This window comes from Tachysurus fulvidraco, chromosome 8, assembly GCF_022655615.1.
Source record: "Tachysurus fulvidraco isolate hzauxx_2018 chromosome 8, HZAU_PFXX_2.0, whole genome shotgun sequence".
NCBI classification, from domain to species: Eukaryota; Metazoa; Chordata; class Actinopteri; order Siluriformes; family Bagridae; genus Tachysurus; species Tachysurus fulvidraco.
In genome coordinates, this window is record NC_062525.1 from 14,748,784 (window position 1) to 14,771,289 (window position 22,506).

General features: G+C 39.3%; 3 protein-coding genes across 4 annotated transcripts; 2 read left to right on the forward strand and 1 right to left on the reverse strand.

Annotated features, from left to right (window-relative positions):
- The first annotated feature begins 307 nt into the window (after nt 1-307).
- On the forward strand, nt 308-4,600 carry acta2 (actin alpha 2, smooth muscle). Its single transcript, XM_027137678.2, has 9 exons — nt 308-457; nt 1,671-1,843; nt 2,010-2,138; nt 2,643-2,753; nt 2,907-2,991; nt 3,075-3,236; nt 3,469-3,660; nt 3,742-3,923; nt 4,053-4,600. Exons 2-9 carry the CDS (start codon nt 1,715-1,717, stop codon nt 4,194-4,196), a joined length of 1,134 nt encoding a protein of 377 aa, XP_026993479.1. The 5' UTR covers nt 308-457; nt 1,671-1,714; the 3' UTR covers nt 4,197-4,600.
- Nucleotides 4,601-5,027: 427 nt separating this feature from the next.
- Nucleotides 5,028-17,378, reverse strand: stambpl1 (STAM binding protein-like 1). 2 transcript variants are annotated; one of them, XM_027137672.2, is made up of 11 exons: nt 17,098-17,377; nt 14,812-14,918; nt 13,999-14,216; nt 13,244-13,319; nt 12,530-12,625; nt 11,994-12,306; nt 11,780-11,904; nt 11,164-11,301; nt 10,667-10,779; nt 10,229-10,328; nt 5,028-6,335 (listed from the first exon to the last, which is right to left on the reverse strand). In XM_027137672.2, exons 2-11 carry the CDS (start codon nt 14,890-14,892, stop codon nt 6,279-6,281), a joined length of 1,317 nt encoding a protein of 438 aa, XP_026993473.1. In that variant the 5' UTR covers nt 14,893-14,918; nt 17,098-17,377; the 3' UTR covers nt 5,028-6,278. The 2 variants fall into 2 exon arrangements, with proteins under 2 accessions (XP_026993473.1, XP_026993475.1); XM_027137674.2 differs by lacking the exon at nt 12,530-12,625 and having other exon boundaries at nt 17,098-17,378.
- A 1,970-nt stretch (nt 17,379-19,348) lies between these two features.
- ankrd22 (ankyrin repeat domain 22) lies at nt 19,349-22,284 on the forward strand. Its single transcript, XM_027137683.2, has 6 exons — nt 19,349-19,613; nt 20,471-20,662; nt 20,779-20,886; nt 21,047-21,124; nt 21,208-21,306; nt 22,066-22,284. Exons 1-6 carry the CDS (start codon nt 19,593-19,595, stop codon nt 22,141-22,143), a joined length of 576 nt encoding a protein of 191 aa, XP_026993484.1. The 5' UTR covers nt 19,349-19,592; the 3' UTR covers nt 22,144-22,284.
- Nucleotides 22,285-22,506: the final 222 nt, after the last annotated feature.

Consider the following 22,506-nt stretch of genomic DNA (forward strand, 5'->3'; position numbering starts at 1 on the left):
TACTATATTGTTAATAATACTGTCAGACATTTCTAATATGTTATGTTGTTTAACATATGTTTAATATGTACACCATTCTAAGGTATATTGGAACACGGCCTGCTGAGTATGTGTGCATGTTTGTGTGTTAGGAGGGGTAGCCTCACTTCTACTAGTTCTCTGTGTTTATGTTCTAGCATGATGAGGTCTCCATCCTTTCGGAGCAAAAAAAAAGAGAAAGAGAGAGAGTGGCTGGAATGCCCTGAGCGATGGCTGCCCGGATTGGAGTGTTCTTCCCCAGTCATCCCTATAAGGCTGTAGTAGAGTGAACCCGATGGGTTGTGTATGAACCTGGCTCCATGTTTGGGAGGTGGGAGGGAGCTTGGAAGCACACACTGGACCTACATAAGAGCTCCACACACTGGTCAGGGCCACACCATCACCAAGTGGCTAAACCCCCCGGCCCAGCACTGTCAGGGTAAGTAACCTCCACCCATATTCTTCCTATCTCTCAATCTCAGTTTTTCACAATCTTTTTCACACCCTCTGAGACATGCTGTGTTTTGTGAGCTCTTTTGAAGTATAACTTGTTACAAAAGAATGCACATCTGATTGTAGTTTTGTGAGTTTACTCAGGTGCATGCAGTTTGAAAGATGCTTTGAAATGGAAACTGAGAGTTTCAGTGCTTTCAGTATTATGTGGCACTGATTGACACATTTATCACATAGTCATATCATCATAATGCAGTTACATCAATAATGCAATAAAAATTGATGTTTGTCACTCATAAGTGTTATAATGCAGATTTATCCTTTATGCTATTAAAATGTAGATTTTGTTCATAACGATGCTATAGTGACTATGGATCAATAATGGATATTATAATTCAGATTTATCTGTAAAAGTATTGACAAACCTGTTATTTATTGCTATATGCATGCAGAGTTCCAGTAAACCTGTATAAATCTGCATAACCTTTACAGGCTGTCTGTTAGATGATAGACGCTTGGAGATATGACCATTAGTCTAGATGGTTGTGGCCCCTGCTGGATTAAAGTCCTTGTGATTTGTGAGGATTATGCCTAAATATGGTTTTCTTAAATGGACCAAAGGCATCAGTGTGACTCCCAACTTTTCTTGCACTTACAACCCCCCCCCCCCCTCGCTGAGATATTGTGGATAGGGAGGGCCAAAAGGAGTTTCAAAAGCAAGTCCAGAGACAGAGAGATGCCTCCCCATTATTTCCAAATTAGGAATTTTTCCCATGGTGAAGTACTCATTCATCAGGGACAGAAATGTAGGATTCAGGATGCATGACAGTGGGGCAGTGGATGAGTTCTGCAGAGATATTCTTGTTAATTTTTACAATGTGGATTAATTCTAGAATAATTTACTACTGGTATTATTAACAGTTTAACTAAAATTCTGTAAAAATTTAAGCTGTAATATTCTAGTATTCCATGCATCTGTGATTTTATGGAGTAGGGTGTGGTCGTTATCACAAACATGCACATGCCTACTCTCAGACAGACAGACAGACAGACAGACAGGCACACACACACACACACACACACACAAACACTTTTAAACCTTCAAACTACAGTAAATAATATTAATAATAATATAAAAAGCAAGGCCATTTACAAGCCTAGAAAGCAGATTTCTTGATAATTGTCTGGTGCGTTTGCAGTGATTGTCTCCTGTTGGAGTGAAGAAGGAAATCCGAGCTGAACCATGTGTGACGACGAAGAAAGTACTGCTCTGGTGTGCGATAACGGCTCAGGACTGTGTAAGGCAGGCTTCGCCGGGGATGATGCCCCACGAGCTGTGTTCCCCTCCATCGTGGGCCGTCCCAGACACCAGGTGAACTTTCTCCAACCACACCATTTAGGCACAGTGGGACAGTAAACTGCAAACATACACCTACTGGAATCATGACATTTAGCTGAATAGAATGGAAAACTTTAATCTTTTTATTTTCATTTGTGTTTTGAGTTATGTTGTTGAACGCCTTTGTGTCTGCTCTTAGGGTGTGATGGTGGGGATGGGGCAGAAAGACAGTTATGTTGGTGATGAAGCACAGAGCAAAAGAGGTATCTTGACCCTCAAATACCCTATTGAGCACGGCATCATCACAAACTGGGACGACATGGAAAAAGTAAGTAGTCCTTGCTAATTTAGGCATCATTACAACCCAGAAGTTGCCAAGAACACGAGAACAAATAATTTCCCAAAATAGTAACACACAGCATGTGTGCCTGATGCTAGATATGTGGCTGAAAATGTTCTTATCTCTAGACTTTTAATTTGGTCTTCTGTATGTTGATACCTGGAATAGATATACTGCTGTATCATTCACTGTGCACATGACTCACTCTCACACACACACACACACACACACACACTAAAGTGTCAAACGCTATCCTTCAGGCACACATTGTCATCGACTAGCAGATGCATGCAGCAGATGGTATTATTCACTTAGCTCTCTGTGACTACGCCATATCTCACTCGTTGTGAGCATCTTGTATCACAATTAAGAAAACTCCAGATTTTCACAGATGATCTACCAAACTTTTATCAGCCCATTTGTAATGATTAATTCTAATGTTGAATTGATTTGTCCACAATGTAATTAGTTTTATTTTCTTTTTTTTTAAAGATCTGGCATCATTCCTTCTACAATGAGCTCCGTGTTGCTCCCGAAGAGCATCCTACCTTGCTGACAGAGGCTCCGCTTAACCCTAAAGCCAATAGGGAGAAGATGACCCAGGTCAGGCTCAGTTTGCACTTCTCAGACCTGCCAAAATGTAGATAGAAATCCAAACCCTCTATAAATTCTAAAGTACTAAACAAAGAGTGTACAATATAAGAATAGCACCCTAAGTACTTTTCACCTGCAAACACTACTGTCTTTTTCCTTCAGATTATGTTTGAGACCTTTAATGTTCCAGCCATGTACGTAGCTATTCAGGCAGTGCTATCCCTCTATGCCTCCGGACGCACAACAGGTCAGTTGCTTTGTCCCTTTTGGAACATGTTTAGCTTTAGAGTGCAGGAAAATTTGTCTGATCAAACATTTGATTTTCTGCAGGTATTGTTCTTGATTCTGGTGATGGTGTCACCCACAACGTGCCCATATACGAGGGCTATGCTCTTCCTCACGCCATCATGCGTTTGGACTTGGCCGGCCGTGATCTCACTGACTACCTCATGAAGATCCTGACTGAACGTGGCTACTCCTTCGTGACCACTGGTGAATGCAGACACAATTGAAACACTATCTGTTTATCTTTGCTGTAACCTTATGTCAAAATATAATGAATTCCACAAAACAGCAATGATTAATCTAGACTGAGAATATTCTAATTTATACAGTACTCAGGTCAACTCTGAAACACAGACTTTTTGATGTATACTTTTTGGATTTGGAAGCATGAATGTTTTACACGAGTGCTAATTTACTGAAGCAATCTGATCGAATACAGCTGAAAGAGAAATCGTCCGTGATATCAAGGAGAAGCTGTGCTACGTCGCATTGGACTTTGAGAATGAGATGGCCACTGCTGCCACCTCTTCCTCTCTGGAGAAGAGTTATGAGCTTCCTGATGGGCAGGTCATCACCATTGGCAACGAGAGGTTCCGCTGTCCTGAGACCCTCTTCCAACCATCCTTCATCGGTAATGCCTCTTTCCTTTCCTCTCCTCTTTCTTAGTTTCTCTCTGCAATATTTGATTCTAAATACTGGTTTTCCCTCTTAGGCATGGAGTCTGCTGGTATACATGAAACTACTTACAACAGCATCATGAAGTGCGATATTGACATCCGTAAGGACCTGTACGCCAACAACGTCCTGTCTGGTGGTACCACCATGTACCCTGGCATTGCTGACAGGATGCAGAAGGAGATCACTGCTTTGGCCCCCAGCACCATGAAGATCAAGGTGAGTACACTGACTGGGTTGATTTCCAGACCCGAAACGTTTTAGGTCAGTGTTTGTTAGATGTTCTTGTGGTACCAATGAAGATCATAACACTGACCTTTTTTGCAACTGTGCATTGTGTGTGTGTAGATCATCGCCCCACCAGAGAGAAAGTATTCAGTATGGATTGGTGGCTCGATCCTGGCTTCACTCTCCACCTTCCAGCAGATGTGGATCAGCAAGCAAGAATATGACGAGGCCGGTCCATCCATTGTGCATCGCAAGTGCTTCTAAATTCAACAGCCCCTAGCCCTCAAAACTCTGCTCTCGCTTCCTGTAAACTGTGAATGTATCCTCTGGTTTCTCTCCTGTTTTGTCTTTGCACTGCCCACACTTGCGTGAATGTTTGGATTTTGTTTCTCGTCATTGATTGTTTTTGTTACATTGGATGAGCAAAGCTCCCAAGATGAACAGATTGGGAAGATTCCTGGGGTTAGTGAGACTCCAGATGGAGGGAGGGAGAGAGAATAATCGCAAGGTGTTTTGTAATGGCTTTTAAAGAAACAGAACTCACATACTCCCTCGTGTTTCAAACAGTGTAAGATAACGCTTGCATGTGTTTTCTCTCTGCTTTGAGACAATTTGTATGGATGGCTATAAAATGACCCCAGGAATAAATAAAGCTCTGCATACCAGAACTGTATTTAATGTCTTCTTTTCTGAGCACGGTTACTTTTTGAGCATGGTAAAAAAAAAAAAAAAAAAGGTTACAAGTGAGTTTAATGTATTATTTGACACCATTTTGCAAGCTGGATTGCAAAATTGTGAAACTAATGCTATATAAATAAGCAACCTGACCTAAAAGGTACTTCATGTTTCTTCATTTCATTACTTACTCACTTAAATGTCAACAGCCCACACAAATTCCAAAAAAGTAACAAATTATTTAGGTCATGAGCAGAATAGCAGCACCTTCATTAAAATAATCATTACACATTTTCTTTCTATCATGTCCCAGATTTCAGATAACTTAGATTTCTGCCTTCAATCTGAATAATTACATTAGCCCTTATTAAAAATGAGATTAGTATGATTTAAAAATGATACCATTGATACCCTCATACGCTCATTTTTTCCTTCTTTTATTTAAAAAAAAAATGGCAGTAGGGGGTAAACGTTATACAGTCAATGCATCATATTGCCCGCAAGTTCCTGTTGCAGAATAAAACAGCACTAAAGGTTTAAGAGGAACTATGAAACCCCATATAAAGCCCTAAAAAAGGGGGGAAAAAATACAATGCCACAGCACACACAAAATCCACTACATGCTGACTCACTCACCATCAAAGAGGAAACAAACTTGGAAAGTTATTTTCTGCTGTACCACTGTGGAACGGAAAGTCGCAAAACAGAGGAGGAGCCACTGATTGATTTAAGTTAGCATGTTAGCATGAGAGGATGATACCTGAGATCACTGGTTCTATCAAGCCTCTAGCTCTAGCAGTAGCTCCTCCAATAAGGCGTATTAGGTTTCTTTGCTTATTTTACTGTAGGTCCTTTGGTTAAGGAGAAAGTGAGGCAAAACTGAGGAACTGTGGATATATTTATGCTGTTCAGCTTTACTGTTTATTTTAACTGCTGAGCACCTAGACTAATGCCAAATAAGTCAACATTATAAAATTGCGTCAGTAACCTAAAACCTGCCACTCCTTCAAGTCAAACATAACCTTCGCTGACCAGAAGTTCTCTAGCAGGAAAAGGTTGTTTTGTCTTTAACTCAATAATATAAAATACATACTGATTATAATTTGAGTTCCCTTGACTAAACACTGGAGCTGTAACAATTCGATTCGGCATAAATGACAAGATACAAACGTTGCAAATACATATTGGGTAGAAAGTATCTGAGTAAATAGCAAGAAATAATAAAAAAAATCGAATCACATCACTTTACATAAGGCAACTGTCTAAAAAGAACTTTGCATCCTGGTAAGAAGTTCACATTTTGGTTGTGGCATTAATAGCTAAACGATGCCACCTTCAGGACACACCATAATATAAAACCTGACAAGCGATCAGATCAGATCAGATCACAAACCTGTCCATAAAGATGGCTTCTGAACAAACAGGCACAAATGCTAAAGCAAGCTGTTAAAAATTCTAACAAATCAGACACAGAGGGGGGGAAAAAAACACTTAAAAGCTTTACAGCTTCATTACAAGAAGCCAACAGCAACCTGTGCAACACAGAATCCACTTCACAGTACTTTTTTGTTTAAGAAATAAATAAATACAAAAAAGCCTTCAAGCAGCCGGTGATAAAAATAAAACTCCTGGGTCTGTAGCTTCTACTGAAGCACGTCCTTCCTTCTTCTGTTACCTGAGGTCCAGCACTGACGTTTTGGCGTCCTTCACAACCACGTGCTTACAGATCTGTAAATTACACAAATTGGATTTTCACTTCCTTTAAAAGAAGAGCATTGAGTTTTTCATTCTCACTTACAGTGTCAGTTTTAAGGAGCCAAGATGTTATTTAACTTTAACACACATGCAGAAATTGGGTCTGCATGATTAGGATATCTCAGGAGTGCTGCACTGTTTCTAACAGTGTTTTAGTTATATGACATTTATATTAGCACCACAGGGGACATACATCACAAACTAGCTGTTAACACCTCTCAAAAAGGCACTCGTTTGATTGCCGGTACTAGGGGTGGGCGGAATGACCAAAAATCTGTTTCACGGAACAAGTTATTTTATTTCACGGTAGCGGTATATATCACGGAATAATAATTTTCCAGGTAAATCAACAAAAGGAGCGCATCTGTTGGCTTTCGTTGTAATCTTTGACATGCTTCATTTTTAGATGATAAAACAAGTTACTCGTGCTAGCATGGCTAACGGCTACATTCGTGTGACAGTTTGCAAATCACATTTGTCTGCTCTTTGTGAGCCTTTGTAAACCCGAACCACGTCCATACCACTGATGTCGCCCCTCATTTCACAACAAGTTCCTCCTCCTGCTCGGGATTGGTTTGTGGGATTTCTTTATCAGCATGCATGTCTTTCTCTTCTTATCTACGCTTATGTGCCGCTTCTCAATCGTTCTCAGATCCAGGCGTGCTACACGTGAGGTTAACCACGCCCATTAATTTAAATTCCACTGTATGCACGGAATAGAAAAACCTGTAACGGTAGACATTTTATTCCGCGGAAACGGAATATACCGTCATACTATGGAATAAAAACACTGTCAATAATAATCGGACGTAATTCAAAGCATGTGTGTGTTAATTTTAATTTTGCGGAGTTGGATCCCAAAACCTACGGCCACGACAGTTTACAGATACGAGATTTTGTGTGTTTGTTCAAATACAACTCCAAAATGTACGACTATGACAGTTTACACACACAACGCCTGTTTTCACAACACCTCTTTTTCACACACGAAAACGGTCTGCGAAACAACTGTCAAAAATACGTCATCACGTTCACAGGCATTACTATCCGAGGGAAGATGAATCGATTCCACGAAGTGCGCATTCGCCCCGCCCTCTTTTAAACCACTGGCGTCGAAATGGTGGATCAGCAGCCAAGCGCTCACTCATCGTCAGTGTTGTATAAAGTATTAGAAAGCATTGCTTGAGTAAAAGTACAAGTATCATACTAGAAAAAGACATTGGTAGAAGTGAAAGACACCTTTTAGAATACTACTCAAGTAAAAGTCTTAAAGTATCTGATATTTACTGTACTTAAGTATCAAAATTCATTTTCTGATATTTAATGTACTTAAGTATTTGAAGTAAAAGTAAAAAGTAAAATTTCAGTGATTTTCGGTAGGCATAAGAGCAGGGACGGTTCTAGGGTTTCATCTTTAGGGGTTTTAGCCCTCAGTGAGAATTTAAAACAAGAAGAGTTTTATATTATATGACTACATAGTAAGCCAAAAGTTATGGTATTATTAAATGGCAAAATTGGACACCAAAACTTTATGCATGATGTAATGATGCCAGTCTTGAATCAAATCAGTTCATGTATGTGTGTATTCTCTACAAACAGTGTGTCCAATGCAGTCATTAATAAACTAATATTCACAAAGGCCAAATCAATAAATATTATTTTTATTTAGTATTGTATGGAGTTTGCATTAATATTTTGTTTGTGCAACTCTGGTAATAAGAATTGTGACATTTCACTGCTTTTGGTTGCTGTATTTGCAGCTTTCCGATTAACGTTATAGATAAACGCCTCCAGCTCTGACTGCGCGTGCACGCTGCGCGTACCTGTGCTTCTCCGTACAGCGTGCGGAGGGTAATGCACTCTAGGAGCAGTGATTCACCAAACCTCCCTTGTTGCAGTCACACACATTTCTTCTGATTTTATTTTATAGTAACGAAGATGCTTAGTGGAAATATAACGGAGTAAAAGTATACATTTTACCTAGGAAACGTAGTGGCGTAAAAATGAAAGTTGACAAATTTAAATAGCGAAGTAAAGTACAGATACGTGATATTTCTACTTAAGTACAGTAACAAAGTATTTTTACTCCGTTACATTACAACACTGCTCATCGTCTCAGGTAAGTTGGTTTTTCCTTCCAAATTCGGACATGTTTAAGGGTTGGTTATAACTAATAACAGAGAGCAGTAATATTACAGAGATAGGTTAACTATAGTAAGATAGATTAGCTCTCAGAGTAAGGTTACATTAGGTGCTTAAAGAATACAGCTGTTTAGGAGGTCATCACTGCAGTCTGTAGCGTGATGAGATAGGCCTACATAAAAGAATTAGCAATTTTAAGTGTTAACTTACTAACAGATGTGTACATGCACTGGAATACGTGTTCACTGCTTAAGTGTTAAAGTCAAATTTTATTGTTTATCAGGTTCCATTAGGTGACATCTTGCACTCAGCCCAGAATCTGGTGTCGATGTTGACCAACACCTTAAGTGTTGGACATCAGAAAATGGGGAACCAGTTCAATATCAGTGGACAGTCAGCACAAGAAAGAAGGTCCAAGTCAAATGGGCAGTCAGTGCAGCAGGAAATGGCTAGGTGTGAGTGTCTTTTATGTAGGCCTATCTCATCACACTACAGACTGCAGTGATGACCTCCTAAACAGCTGTATTCTTTAAGCACCTAATGTAACCTTACTATGAGAGCTAATCTATCTTACTATAGTTAACCTATCTCTGTAATATTACTCCTCTCTGTTATTAGTGATAAATAACCCTTAAACATGTCCGAATTTGGAAGGAAAAACCAACTTACCCGAGACGACGAGTGAGCGCTTGGCTGCTGATCCGCCATTTCGGCGCCAGTGGTTTAAAAGAGGGCGGGGCGCACGCGCACTACGTGGAATCGATTCATCTTCCCTCGGATAGTAATGCCTACGAACATGATGTCGTATTTTTGACAGTTGTTTCGCAGACCGTTTTTGTGTGTGAAAAAGAGGTGTTGTGAAAACAGGCGTTGTGTGTGTAAACTGTCATAGTCGTACATTTTGGAGTTGTATTTGAACAAACACGCAAAATCTTGTATCTGTAAACTGTCGTGGCCGTAGGTTTTGGGATCCAACTCCGCAAAATTTAAATTTACACACAAATGCTTTGAATTACGTACGATTATTATTGACAGTGTTTTTATTCCATACATACCGCCCAGCCCTAGCGGTACTGTTGTCAGGCTCCACTTATACCAAATACACAAGGAAAAAAAAAAAGGAAACAGAAGTTAAAAAAAAATAAAAATAGGTCCACTGGCTGACAAATCAGCTATGTATGATGAGATGACCATAACATCACACTACAATACCATTAGCTAACAGAATTTAGTATTTTTAGCATAGACAGTCTAGCTAGTCTAAACGTATAGCTAGCTTCTAGATAGTGCTTAGCTGCATTGTCATAATTTATTTCCTGATTTTCTCAACAGTTGTAACATGATTCCAAAAAAGTCAAACAAATTATACTGACAATTTATTTTCTAAAAAGCTCAATCGATGTAAAGATTAGCAGAAATGATAGCTAGCTAATTACTTTAATTAAAAATGCTAGTCAACAAAACAGTAAATGTGTAATGGTCTAATTTACTAAGATGGCATTGAATTTGTAGTAACAGAGACAAAGAGGTAGAAAACTGGAAAACTGAGCTCAGCATTCCACTTGTGTGTGTTTACTCCATAACCATTCAATGCTAGAGTTTAAAATGTTAAAACAACACCTATGCTTTTGGTATTTAATCAGCACAAGTATAGATGAGGATCTTACAGTGATAAAGGCTGTAACATTGAACTGAATCAGAAAAAGTGTAGCTGAGTGTCTTACGGTGAAGAGAGGAGGGTCTTTCCTGTGAGGGTGAAAACCTTTAAGTCTGCACCCAGCCACCTCGCTCATGCCAGCAGCGGTGAGGCGGAACACGCCGGTACTGCGAACAGACAGACAAGATAGACAGACAGAGAAACAGAGTGAAAGACAGACAAGAAAACAGAGAGAGACAGACAGACAAGACAGACAAAGAGAGGTGAGGTTAAAAAAGAAAGAAGGAACGAGAGAGAAGGCAGAAGAAGAAAAGGAGAGGAAAAAAATGGATTTACAAAGTTTTAGATGAAATGCTCTGCAATTTGTTCTAAAATTAAAATATAATTGAGGCTTTTGGAGGCTTTGTTTATTCATAATGAGTGGTGCCATTCTGAAAAAATATCCTGGTCATGATCCTGGCATGGCAGCTATGAGATGGCGAGGGGAGTGCGTGATTATACTCACTCGTTATGCTTGGGTGAGCAGACAATGGCAATGGCCTCGGGCAGCATCAGTTGATAGGAGCTGTGTGTGTGAAGATCCACACTAGAGAGAAAAGCTGTCTGTGTGGGATGTGTCTGCAGGCATGCATGTATAAACACACACACACACACACACACGCACACACACAAATATTAATAACCAACATCTTTACCTTCTCACATGGTCAATAGGTGACTTGACAGGTACTGAGAATAACTCTGTAAAATGATTAGGGATGTTACCATGGTGACCCTCTGTGTGAAGCACCATTATATTTGATCCAGCAGGTAATAGGAGAAACTCAAAGGGGTTATTCTGTATAAACCTCTTTGCTTTTCACTAACATCCCATTATGTTTTGAGAAAACACTCATCTTTCAAATCAGTATTATGTTTTCTCTGCCACTACAATGAGGCTGTATTAATAAAAAAAAATGAGACAAAGAAGGCAATTTGATGGAAAGGCAGAAAGTATCCTACATGGATCCAGCCGAGAGTCAGTAGGTTATGATGGTCCTGATAACTGAAAAGCTCCTCCACATTCTCCATGTCACAGTAGTCTGGCCCCGATGACTGTTTGGGCACAATCACATGGGTGAGCACGAACTCGTTGTGAGTCTGGGGTTTAGAACAAAAAACAAGAGAGAGTATTTTTTTTCTGCTCATTCTGTTCATTATGATGCCATTTTAGCTAACTAAGCACACAAAGCCAAAGTGCAGCCATTTTATCAAATGTTTACAATAGCATTATGTGAGAAATGAGTAAGTCATGAATACACTCACACCCAAGTTTAAGTAATGCTATACAAAACAGAACCACTCTTATGAAAGGAAATGCAAATGGTGAACCATTGAACAAAAACCATGACCAAATGACCTCTTTTACAAACTGGACCTGCATCTTATATGCTCACACCTTTGAACATGAAATAGGAACCTAAAGAGTGTAAAGTGAACACAAAGAACATAACCTTCTGTGTTTGGCGAAGGAGCACTTAACACTCTTTCCGCTCATATCAAGGTTTCTGTATAGCTGCTGAGTGACAACGTCAATTGTTAAAAGTACTGACAAATAAAAATGAATGGAATTAAATACCAATTTCCCACAGAGCACACCACATGTCTCAATGCCTCTGGCGGTGTTACGGTCAGCCAGCAGTAGGAACCTGTATGTCAGGTCTCGAGGAATTAGAACGCGCCTCAGGCCTTCCACTTGCTGATCTGGGGACACACACACACATTGAATTCATACATACTGATTACACAAATATCCAGATGCAGACACAAAGCATTCTCTCTGTCTGACTCACTCTGCACTGCAGCTAACGTGGCTGCAGGTTTGGGGAGAGGTGCAGCTTGTTTGTTGCGATTGGGGTCAAGGTTTGGGTGGTATTTTGGAGTCTGTGACAGGCACGAGCCATCCGTTTGTTCAAGTTCTTTAGGGCAGGCATCCTGTTTACGGTTAGCCTGCTCCTGACGCCGCAGCTGCTCTTCGAAGAAGCGGAACTGCTCTGACTCCAGCTGCATCTTTTTCAACTGTGCCACGCGCTGTTTCTCTTCCTCCAGCAAAGACAGCCTCTGTAACTGATCTCGACACACAGCTACAGGAAGCACAGCCTGGCTCTACAAAAAATACACACACAAAAATTGACTTCAAATTCAAGGCAAAAAAACGAACAGAAACACAAGGACCGTGTCAGTTCTAGCTTTGCTTACTTTATTAGCATCTCTACTGTGTGTAAAACCTAGGGAAGCTTAGATTACAACATGGAGATCAAACAGCTCAAAGCCTCAAAGAGCTGAGAGTGGTGTGAGTTTAATCAGTGCAAGTGCACCTTGAGCTTACCTGCCTCTTCATATATTCACTGTACTCTTTGCTGTATTTTTCATGAAGGAGTTTCTTCAGTTGATCCTTGCGTGGAAAAGCAACTTCTTGCAATTTCTACAAAAAGATCATTTGTGAAATTGACAATATATTAAGTGATACTGCGATGAAGTTTTCGAGCAGCTTGATAGTCATCTGAGAGATTCTTAACAAGCTGCAGATTGTAAGGTTTCCAAGGTGGAATATCTGTCCTCTGTTTAAAGGGTCGATGGCTCAGCTGTCATAAAAAGCGCAGATGTATTATATTTCTGCCCCAACACCCTAAGACACATCACATTGCTTAGTGCTCAAACAACAGGACTTGGGGGTTTATCTACTCTCTCACTTCTACAACAGATGAGCAGTTACATGAAGAGTCACAAACCTGGAATAAATTAACCAGAAAACAAAACAACAATAAGTAAGCGGAAGTGACAGATTTTCTATCTGCAAACAAACAGATCTACTCCATTTGCCCAAAAAAGATTTTGACCTGACATACAACACACAGTGAGTCTGCATTTCTAGACTGAACTGCCTACGCAACAACAGTAGTACACATAACCGTTTTCTGCGATGTCTCAGTGGGAGCGAGTGTGTTAGTGTCTGTGTTAATGAAGCATAAAGCTAATAAGATTTAGAGTGGGCTCGAAGCCACTGCGCTCCATCACCCCGCGCAGGCTGCCAGGGGCTTACCTTCATTATAACTTGTTTCTCGGGGACGTTGCACTGCTGATAGTCTCGATGACTGGGGAGTTTCTCCACAAATAAACTGCAGAGTGACAACAGGCAGCAGTCAACATAAAGTGCTGAACGTTAAAAGCAGTGATTGTAGTATAGAAGACTATGCTTTCGAGATTTACAGTTATTTCAAATGTTCTTTCCATTTATAAGCTGTTATAAATGGAAGGAAGTGACTGTTCATGACTGGTCAATGCTGTATAGCTTGTCCTTCTAACAGGCATTATGCCAGCCTAGCATTTTGTGTTGCATGCACTAGTACTGAAAGTGAAGAAGATATACAGATGGAGAATTTACATACAGTGTGTATGTATGTTAAGGCAACATAACATACATACTTAGGTCCAAACATAAGGTCGGTTGTTGAAATGCATAGAAATGCAGGGCTTTGGTTTCCATTTCAGTTTTGCCTTTTGATATTAACAAAAATTAGTAACTGATACTGATAGCAATTCATTCAACTGAGCGACTCTCTCAAAAATACTTCTTTCACATCTAGATCAAAAGGAAACTGGGATATTTGACTACAATACATTCATGAACAATTGCTTGGCAACTGAGAAGCACAGAGAATAAGCTAGCTGAATTGATCAACCTAGCTGGAGTAAACATTTATACAGCCTTAAGAAAATCTGTTGTTGGAGATATCATCTTTCTCTCAAACATGTTGTTTTCATTACAATAATGTGAAAGCTGCAATTGATAAGTACGTGATAAACTTGTTGTAGAGAACGAAAGCGTTTTCTAGACTGCCCTCCTCCAGGTAGACGGCAGCCATGCGCTCCATCTCTACTCCTGAGCGAAAATAGCGGCGTGGCGCAATGTCCTCACTGATCTCAATGTTGTAGCCCATCTTACTGAGCGCTCGCACGCGCTCCACTGCTGGCAGCGTTACATCCGTATAGTCCGGCTCAGCTGCCAGCTTCTCCTGCAAATAAAGAACAGAGCTGAATCACCACAGGAGAACACACAGACACAAACACAGATAAGCTCTGTTGTCCGTTCTCAGTCCTCCTTCAGAAATTAGACAGACCGGAAGGCACAAGCAGTGGTCCTCGGCTTCCAAGCTAACACACATACATGGAAAGCATGAAGACTGGCTCAACCTGCAGTACTTGCTTGAACTGACCACCAATTTCACTTCTGTACACAACAATGAACAACAATGCTGAACGTAAATAAAGCTCTACAAAAAGCTCCACAGTTGTTATTCGATGAGGGGAAAGAGACAAGGGGGCACATTTAATTACTGAACCAAATGATGAAGACCCTCTCTTTGTCTTAATCATCTATTCATGAAGAAAGGAAGCAAAGTGTGAAGGGGACTTGCATCCGTTCCTTCCTTCCCCACTCCCTCCCACTTCAGGATGGAAGGATGTGAATGACAGCGCAGCTGCTCTGAGCATGCTAATGGATGAGTCAGAGAAACACTCCAGCCCTTCTGCCCCCTCACACTTTTCCCCAGTACTCAGAAAACTGACCCATTAACAATCCCACCCCAACTCCATTGCCCCATCACTCACCAGTGAGCTGAGGCTGAACTCCTCCTCCATGGCGTATTTAGGATGCAGGCTGGCAGGCTCTGATCCTCCTGATGTCTCCATCTGTCATCTCCCAAGATGATTCCTCACTGTGGAACAAAGCAAAAATGCACGTGTCAGCTCTGACATCATGGCCTCATGAGCCGCTGCTGCAAGGCCACTGGGTCGATACAGCATCCTAAAAGGCCATAAAAGCCTGCTAAATGCAGACCTTTCTCTTTACCTTCTGACTCCACCTTCCATTACTCAAACTAACACCAACCTCTGTACTGAAGCTTCTAACAGTTTTATTTTTCTTTTCAGATCAGGTATGTCATGCTCCAGTCTCAATGTCCACGGCACTGCAATGGTTAGTATTATACTGTAGCTCACTTTACCTTCTGATTCAACTCATTTACACCTCTGTTTAACACCTTTGCTTCAGACAGTATTCCTTAATTCATTTACAGGGTTACATGGTTATGTGGGGGCGCATCAACATCCTTAGAGAGATTATTAATTATATTATTCACTAAAACACAGCGAGTTCTGGTCCAAAACCGCTATGCACACTTCTATTCAGAGGAGAAACTGTGCTACAGTTGCTATGACAGCTTGTAACCATGCAGAAAAAATATGGTGAGTCATGAATATCAGTTGTTGAACACAAAAAAGAGACTTGGTGGGCATTCGTACAAAGCACATAAACTCAGCAAACGCTTCTTTTCTATGAGGCTTTTTTACTCGTCCATCATCACTTTTGAATTTATGATAGATGCAGCAGAACGGTTTGTTACCGAACACAGTCACACTCAGGTTGATGATGCCATGGCAACATGAAATAGATGTGGAGTAAGAATAAAAACCTGGTGTAAAGGAGATACATGCAATTTAGCAAAATCCCATCCAGCACCTCACACATCTGATTTGTCAGATTTTCCATCAACATAAATTATATAAATCATGTGCATGGATGAGTAGTAAAATGAAAAACCGGGTCAGTCCATTTGCGGATAAGTGTGTAATGCGAAGCGCCACCAGCTTCAGATAAACTAATGCTCACAAATTTTTTTAAAAGGGATCCAAATTCTCGTTAGACAATTGAATTTGTGCTGCATGTGTGAAAAGACTATAGACAGATACAAACAGTCTCTCAGGAACTCAGTGATGTTATTTGGGTAAATACAACACAATACAAGATCTTATAGTTCATTTAAGGCAAAAGAAAAAAAATATATATATACATTGAGAAAGCCAATATTTACTGTATAACTGATTTCTGTTATTACCATCAATGTAAGCCATACAACATTTAGCAGATGCCCTTATCCAGAGCGACTTACATTTTCTCATTTTCATACAATTGAGCAATTGAGGGTTAAGGGCCTTGCTCAGAGGTCCAGCAGTGGCAGCTTGTTGGATGTAGGAATCGAACTCACAACCTTCCGGTTGGTAGCCCAACACCTTAAACACTAGGCTACCACATCCCACATGGCTTATACAAGGTGGGTAAGGCATTGCAAAATTCACAAGCTCATCTTGTTTAAAGACAAAATTTGTCACCCATTCAGATTTCTGACTGCCTTTGAGTTTGTTAAAAAAAAAAAGTCAGACAGAATAGAAACAATGTCAAAGTGGGTGAGCAATAAGTGGTTGTACAACATACCTTTACTGCTGACTAAACAAAACCACCTCCCACACTGGGCACTCGCGTGTAAAAGGCATATTCCATCACCTGTATTCATAAAGCTTCAGTACATTCTGGATTTCTCTGCAACCAACATGTTCAGTACTCCAAACATTCCACATACCAGCCTTCAGTAGTTAAGGGTTTGTTTTTTTCTTTTTGGTCAGGATCCGTTTCTGAGAAACACTCAGATTTATTTTTTCACCATCAAACCTTTCAGAATTTACGACTAAAAGAAAGGTTTTACTTTTGCTTGGGAAGAGTGGAGATTGTGCAAACAGTCATCATCTCACTGCTAACATGCTCTGATGCTCAGGTGCAGTGTGATGGTGTGAAAGGAAGCGTTTCACTGATGAACATAATATACACTAAAAGCACCAACGTGAAACTTCCAAACATTTGGTGATAATGTGAGGCATGAACAGACCTCTAAATAGGACTTATTCCTGAACAAGGAGTTATTGCAAAATCTGAGCAATTAGCAATCTGATGGTCTGAAATACTGAATAGCATTAACCTGGAGAAAAAAGCGCGAATCAGAGATCCACGGATAGATCAGGACAATAGATTCCGATGATATAAAAAGAGTAAATCATGTTTACCTGTAAGTGGGCTGCTGGTGTCCCATGCTCGCGCTACTGTCCTCCTCACATGCAGCACGTGCTTACACAACACAAGAGTCGACTCACTGAAATGTTCACGTGACACAAGCCGCGATTCTTTTCACCTCTGCACTTCATAAACAGAGCACGTATTCTCTCCGCCAAAAGAACACAAGAGGGACACGGCAGCTATGCCTGAAACTCGCTCTTCAACAACACATCCTGCTCTATAGCATAAGCGACTGCATATGAACGCGTCAGCAGCCCAGCGGCGCTTTGACACATAACGTGGGTGGAGTGAGCCAATGACACGGGCCTATGTCCTGCTGTATGGAAAGCCATACGTGCCAAGCGTTCTGTAAACGCCCCAGCACCATGTGCTTAAATAAAGCGTTTAAGGATACAATCTGGTAGACCGTGATTGTCAGATGGCAAGTACTGGCAGAAAGGACATTAAAACAGTGTCACAAACGCAAAAAAGGACTAAAATCTGGAATCGTGTGTTATCTTGGTTTTCTGGGGTTAACAATTAATCTGGGTTTTCATCATTTGATGTTTCACAGTATGAACATTTTAAATCCTGGGTTAACGGTCTAATTTGCAATTTTTTCGGGGTCGACATCCATGATTGGATAAATACAGTGTATCACTGGGTTAAATGATGAAGAGGGGATGTGGTAGCTGAGTGGTTAAGGTATTGGGATGACAATCAGATGCGTGTGAGTCTGAATCCCAGGTCCACCAAGCTGCCACTGTTGGCCCTTAAACCTCAATTGCTCAGTTGTATAACATGATATGTAAGTCACTCTGGATAAGGGTGTCTGCCAAATGCTGTAAATGTAATGACTTGTCTTGTGCTTCTGCATCAGTGAGAGAAAATGTGGTTATTAGCCCTGAGTAAAAGGTGTTGTGGTCCCCACTTCTAAATTACAAATGTAAAACTTTCTCTGGGTTTAAAGCAAGGTTTAGAAGCAGTAAGTAAGGTTTGAGCACGTTGTGAATAGCCCTATACTAGACATCAAAGTATTAAGATTAAGTGTGTATTAAAGGTAGTGTCTCTGTTGTTTGAAAGCCAATGTTGACATTTGAATTCACCAAAACAAACACACCCCTAACCCAAATGGGTCCCACCCCTGTATTGATAGCTCTGCCCACACATACATATGCAACCCAGGCAACTAATGGAAATAAATGTGTCTTTATCAATGCTGAAGAGAAGAACAATACGATTGCGGATAAACAAACAAGCAAAAATGACACACAGGCATATATTAGTTCTGTGAAACAAAGCCAAACCAACGTTACTCACCTATCGAGTCCTACTTCTTGCCTTATCGTAAGCCTTTCTTCGCTTTCTTAATTTGTTTTTATCTGCCATGTCGATGTTAAAAGTGTGTGTGTCTGTGTTCGTGCTGGACAAACAGACTACAAGGGGACCCAAACACAAATAAATACTAAAAATAGCACAGTAATATACATATAAAATACACATACTCACTGAGCACTTTATATGGCTCCTGTAAACCTACACATTCACGCAATTATCTAATCAGCCAGTCATGCGGCAGCTTTACACTACACTGTATAGATACAGACCAGCAGCCTCGGGTAATGTTTAACTATTGGAATGGGGAAAATGTTAACTCAGTGACATTGACTGTGGCAGGATTACTGGTGCCAGATGGGCTGGTTTGAATATTCCTATAACTGCTGATCTATTTATCTAGTTTATTGTTGGGGTTTTGGCAACAGTGGCATTCCATACTACTACCGCCAGCCAGTGGAATAAAAAAACACAAAAGACTTTCTAATATTGTCTGATTGTTCTCCTGAATGCACAAAACATCTTATTTAATGCATGTGTGTGTAGTGTAATGTAATGATGTTTTAAGAAACCTGAAACACTTTCTAACCATTTTCCACCAGGCCTAACACGTTTCTAGTACTGTTTTGAATTTGTCTAGCTATTTAGGCCATATTTAATACCAACAAATTTCCCACATTGATCATGTCTTAATGCACTCGCTAGATGGCAGGCAATCCTACATGTTCATAAATACGTAACAATCAGTTTACAATGAAATAAATAATAAATGTGCAATTAACAGTAGACGAAGTTGGAAATCTTCATAAAAGAATCACTAGATGGACATTAAGACATTAAGAAAACCTAATATTTTATATGTACAGGTGGTTTCGAAATGTAAATGTTACCTACACCTGTTCACACCTGTGTGTCGTGACGAAGCTAATAACTTCCGGGTGTTACGACATCCAGTGCCTTGTGGGGTGTGGTGGGAGTCACATCCTTCACGTGTCTAATGTCATATTCCATGTTCTGATAAGAGCTTGATCATTCTCAGGGTATTCATTAAGAAACAAATAAAATACACAGATGACCTAATTTCACACAGATCCACAGGAGACACCATCATTCATCTAGAGGGACTTTCCTACACATGGCACGTGACTGAGACAGAGACAGAGTCAGCGTTATGGGGATCCTGTATTCAGAGGTGTGTAAATATTAAGCTGTACTTATCCTTGGGCTTGTTTTGATAAATGAGTTATAAATGTATATGTATGTCTAGGAAATCTTATTTTAAACCTCTGACCTTTTAATGACCTTGTGAAGGTGTGTGAAGTTAGTGCTCTAGCTGTACAACTGGTGTGAAAAATACTTTATGTTGTTTACTGAAGGTCACCTGAAGTGTGTATTTAACGTCCTTTCACATACACATCTCTTCTAACTTTTATACCTGGGGTTCTTAACTTAATTCTGTAATAAACAAGGTGTTGAATTACTTTTCAAATATCAGACATATTGTCCCTATGTGTGTCATAATATATGGGCTGTTTAATGGGGTAGGTCCATGGATTATTTCTTTTTTTAAATGTCCAATCACAGAACAAAATGATTAGTATTTTTATAATATATTATTATTATTAATATATTATATATCTTTTTTTATTTTATTATATTTATTTCTATATATAATTTATTATTATTATTATTATTATTATTATTATTATTATTATTATTATTATTAAAACAGACAATTGAATTAAATTGACCTTATTTATTGGCCTGTATTGTATCGAGTTATTGACCTTACTAATTGTTGTGTTTGACCTGACAAAGGTTTTACACAAGTTATTGTGTGGGAATTGTTTTTTATATTGTTGTGTATTGGACTGTAGACTGTATTGCATGACTGTTATACTGCGTATAACTGTATCGTGTGTTTGACTGTAACAGTTTGATAAATATTCTGTAGATTTGGGTGTTTTTTTTTTTTGCTTTTTTTGTCTGTTTTTCTGTAGGATCTAACAGCACAAATTCACATGGATTTGTCTTCTTTTATTTCTTTAGCCTATTTGCCAAGCAGCTTACAATGGTGACCTCCACCAGGTGTACAAACTGCTCAAGGCTGATGCCAAGAATTTAAATATTCAGGATGAATTATTCGGAGACACACCACTTATAGCTGCTTGTAAGGGTGGAAATGTCAACATCGCCAAATACCTTTTAGAACACGAAGCAGATGTATCTGTAAGAAACAAGGTATTAAATGGTGTAGATTCTCAACCTTATCTAGGGTTGTATGTAAATATGTTGTGTGAATATTTTAAATTGTGTGAATGCGTTTGTGTGGAATAATGACATTTTTCTGTCTATAGAAACAAAGGACTTGCCTGCACTATGCTGCAAAAAAGACATTTTCCTTCTTGGATTACCTCATGATTGTTATTCTCATGCCCGTCCTATTGATTGGATACCTTATATTGGTACAGTATACTTACTGCTAGTCATAAATCTACACATGAATCTGCTTGAGAATTTTGAAAATGTATTATGGTAGAAAAGTACGCTTTACTTGTACATCAGATACGATAGTACATGTTTTCATCAAGATAAAGCAGATAACTGGTTTTACTACTTTAACAGAAAACAAAACAGGTGGAGCATGTGCGGCTGCTGGAGATGATGATAAACAGTAAAGCAGACATTAATGCTGTCGACTATGTGAGTAATGCAAAATATGCAAAATACTACTTGATATTAGTAGATATTGTTTGCTGTGTTATTCATGCGTGTTTCTTTAACAGAAAGGCAACACTGCACTTCACTATACTTGCCAGTGTAAAAGTCACAAACTCGTTCCACTGTTACTGGAGGCAAAGGCAGATACTTTGATACAGAACAAAGTAAGTTGTTTATGTATGACTCAATATTGGTGTAATCAATGTCTTGTTCATTGTCAGTGGTGGAGAAATAAATAAGGAACAAAACATGAGGAAAATACAAAAATAATCCATCATGGACTGGTGTGATGTGGCCTGAAGTAATTATTTTGAAATGACAGCCTACCAGAGTTTTATTTCTCTTATACCACAGCCACTGGCCAATGATTGATTGATTAATTTTTTTTAAAGAACATGTAATAAATACATTTTCAGTTTACATTTAAAAAATGTTGCTGTGATTCTCTTCCATTCTAGCAGCTATTAAATGTCATTTCCTCACCAGTCTTCTTCATATCAACATTTTTAAAACATTTGTTGACGTGTAGCGTCTGCAGTTTAAATCCCTGTGAAAAAAAGCACATTAATATAAACCTTGCAGCCAGGATTAATGTCCGAAATAAATCGCTGCCTCCTTATCTAGAATTATGTATTCAACTATTCTGTGGGATAATAGCATAAAATGTACCTAAAGCATAACTAATCCATTGCTTACATACGGTAAATAGGATTTCTGGAGTGTCGTACATAATCAGATAAATTGTGATTCGCTAATTGAGTCATTTTAAGGAGTTTAAAAGGATAGCAGTGGCAACACATTTACAGCAGTCATACATTTTTAACGTTTTTTTTAAATGTAGGTACTTTATATAATGTGTGTGTAAGGGCTGCATTGTACGAGTGAAGACTATGCTAATGGTTACGTTTGTCTTTTTCTTACAGAATGGTGAAACGCCACTGGACATTGCAATCAGACTAAAATTCAAAAAAATTATAGTAATGCTGGAAAAATCTAAATGAAATCATTCCCTATTTGCGTGCAATTGGATCGTTTTGATATAGTGATCAGCTTTGATATGAACTGGCTTGCACTCTACTGTCTACATTTCAAGATGTCTTCAGGTCAATAAACTAGCATTCATAAGAACTCTTAGCTTTAAAGCATGACTACCATTTTCTATTTTAAACACTTTTTTTATGCACTTTTTTTTTAACACGTATTTGTTTAGCTTTTAAGGGGAAATTTTAGTTCTCTGGTTAACAGTATTAGGTATAGAGTGTTACACAAGGTTGTGTAGACTGACTGTAGTCTTCAGGTTTAAAATGTTTAGTTTTATATATGGTTTGTGTTTAATGTGTCAGGATCGACAGAACTTTCTTTGT

What these genes read in the sequence shown, in the direction of transcription:
- acta2 (XM_027137678.2), top strand. Translation starts at nt 1,715, where the DNA reads ATGTGTGACGACGAAGAAAGTACTGCTCTGGTGTGCGATAACGGCTCA. An exon ending in TGGGCCGTCCCAGACACCAG is followed by an intron (nt 1,844 to 2,009) that starts GTGAACTTTCTC and finishes GTCTGCTCTTAG; the next exon opens with GGTGTGATGGTGGGGATGGG. An exon ending in CCAGCACCATGAAGATCAAG is followed by an intron (nt 3,924 to 4,052) that starts GTGAGTACACTG and finishes GTGTGTGTGTAG; the next exon opens with ATCATCGCCCCACCAGAGAG.
- stambpl1 (XM_027137672.2), bottom strand. Translation starts at nt 14,892, where the DNA reads ATGGAGACATCAGGAGGATCAGAGCCTGCCAGCCTGCATCCTAAATAC. An exon ending in CTCTACAACAAGTTTATCAC is followed by an intron (nt 13,320 to 13,998) that starts GTACTTATCAAT and finishes GTCACTCTGCAG; the next exon opens with TTTATTTGTGGAGAAACTCC. An exon ending in GTGAATATATGAAGAGGCAG is followed by an intron (nt 12,307 to 12,529) that starts GTAAGCTCAAGG and finishes TATTTTTTGTAG; the next exon opens with AGCCAGGCTGTGCTTCCTGT.
- ankrd22 (XM_027137683.2), top strand. Translation starts at nt 19,593, where the DNA reads ATGGGGATCCTGTATTCAGAG. An exon ending in TGGGGATCCTGTATTCAGAG is followed by an intron (nt 19,614 to 20,470) that starts GTGTGTAAATAT and finishes TTATTTCTTTAG; the next exon opens with CCTATTTGCCAAGCAGCTTA. An exon ending in ATGTATCTGTAAGAAACAAG is followed by an intron (nt 20,663 to 20,778) that starts GTATTAAATGGT and finishes TTCTGTCTATAG; the next exon opens with AAACAAAGGACTTGCCTGCA.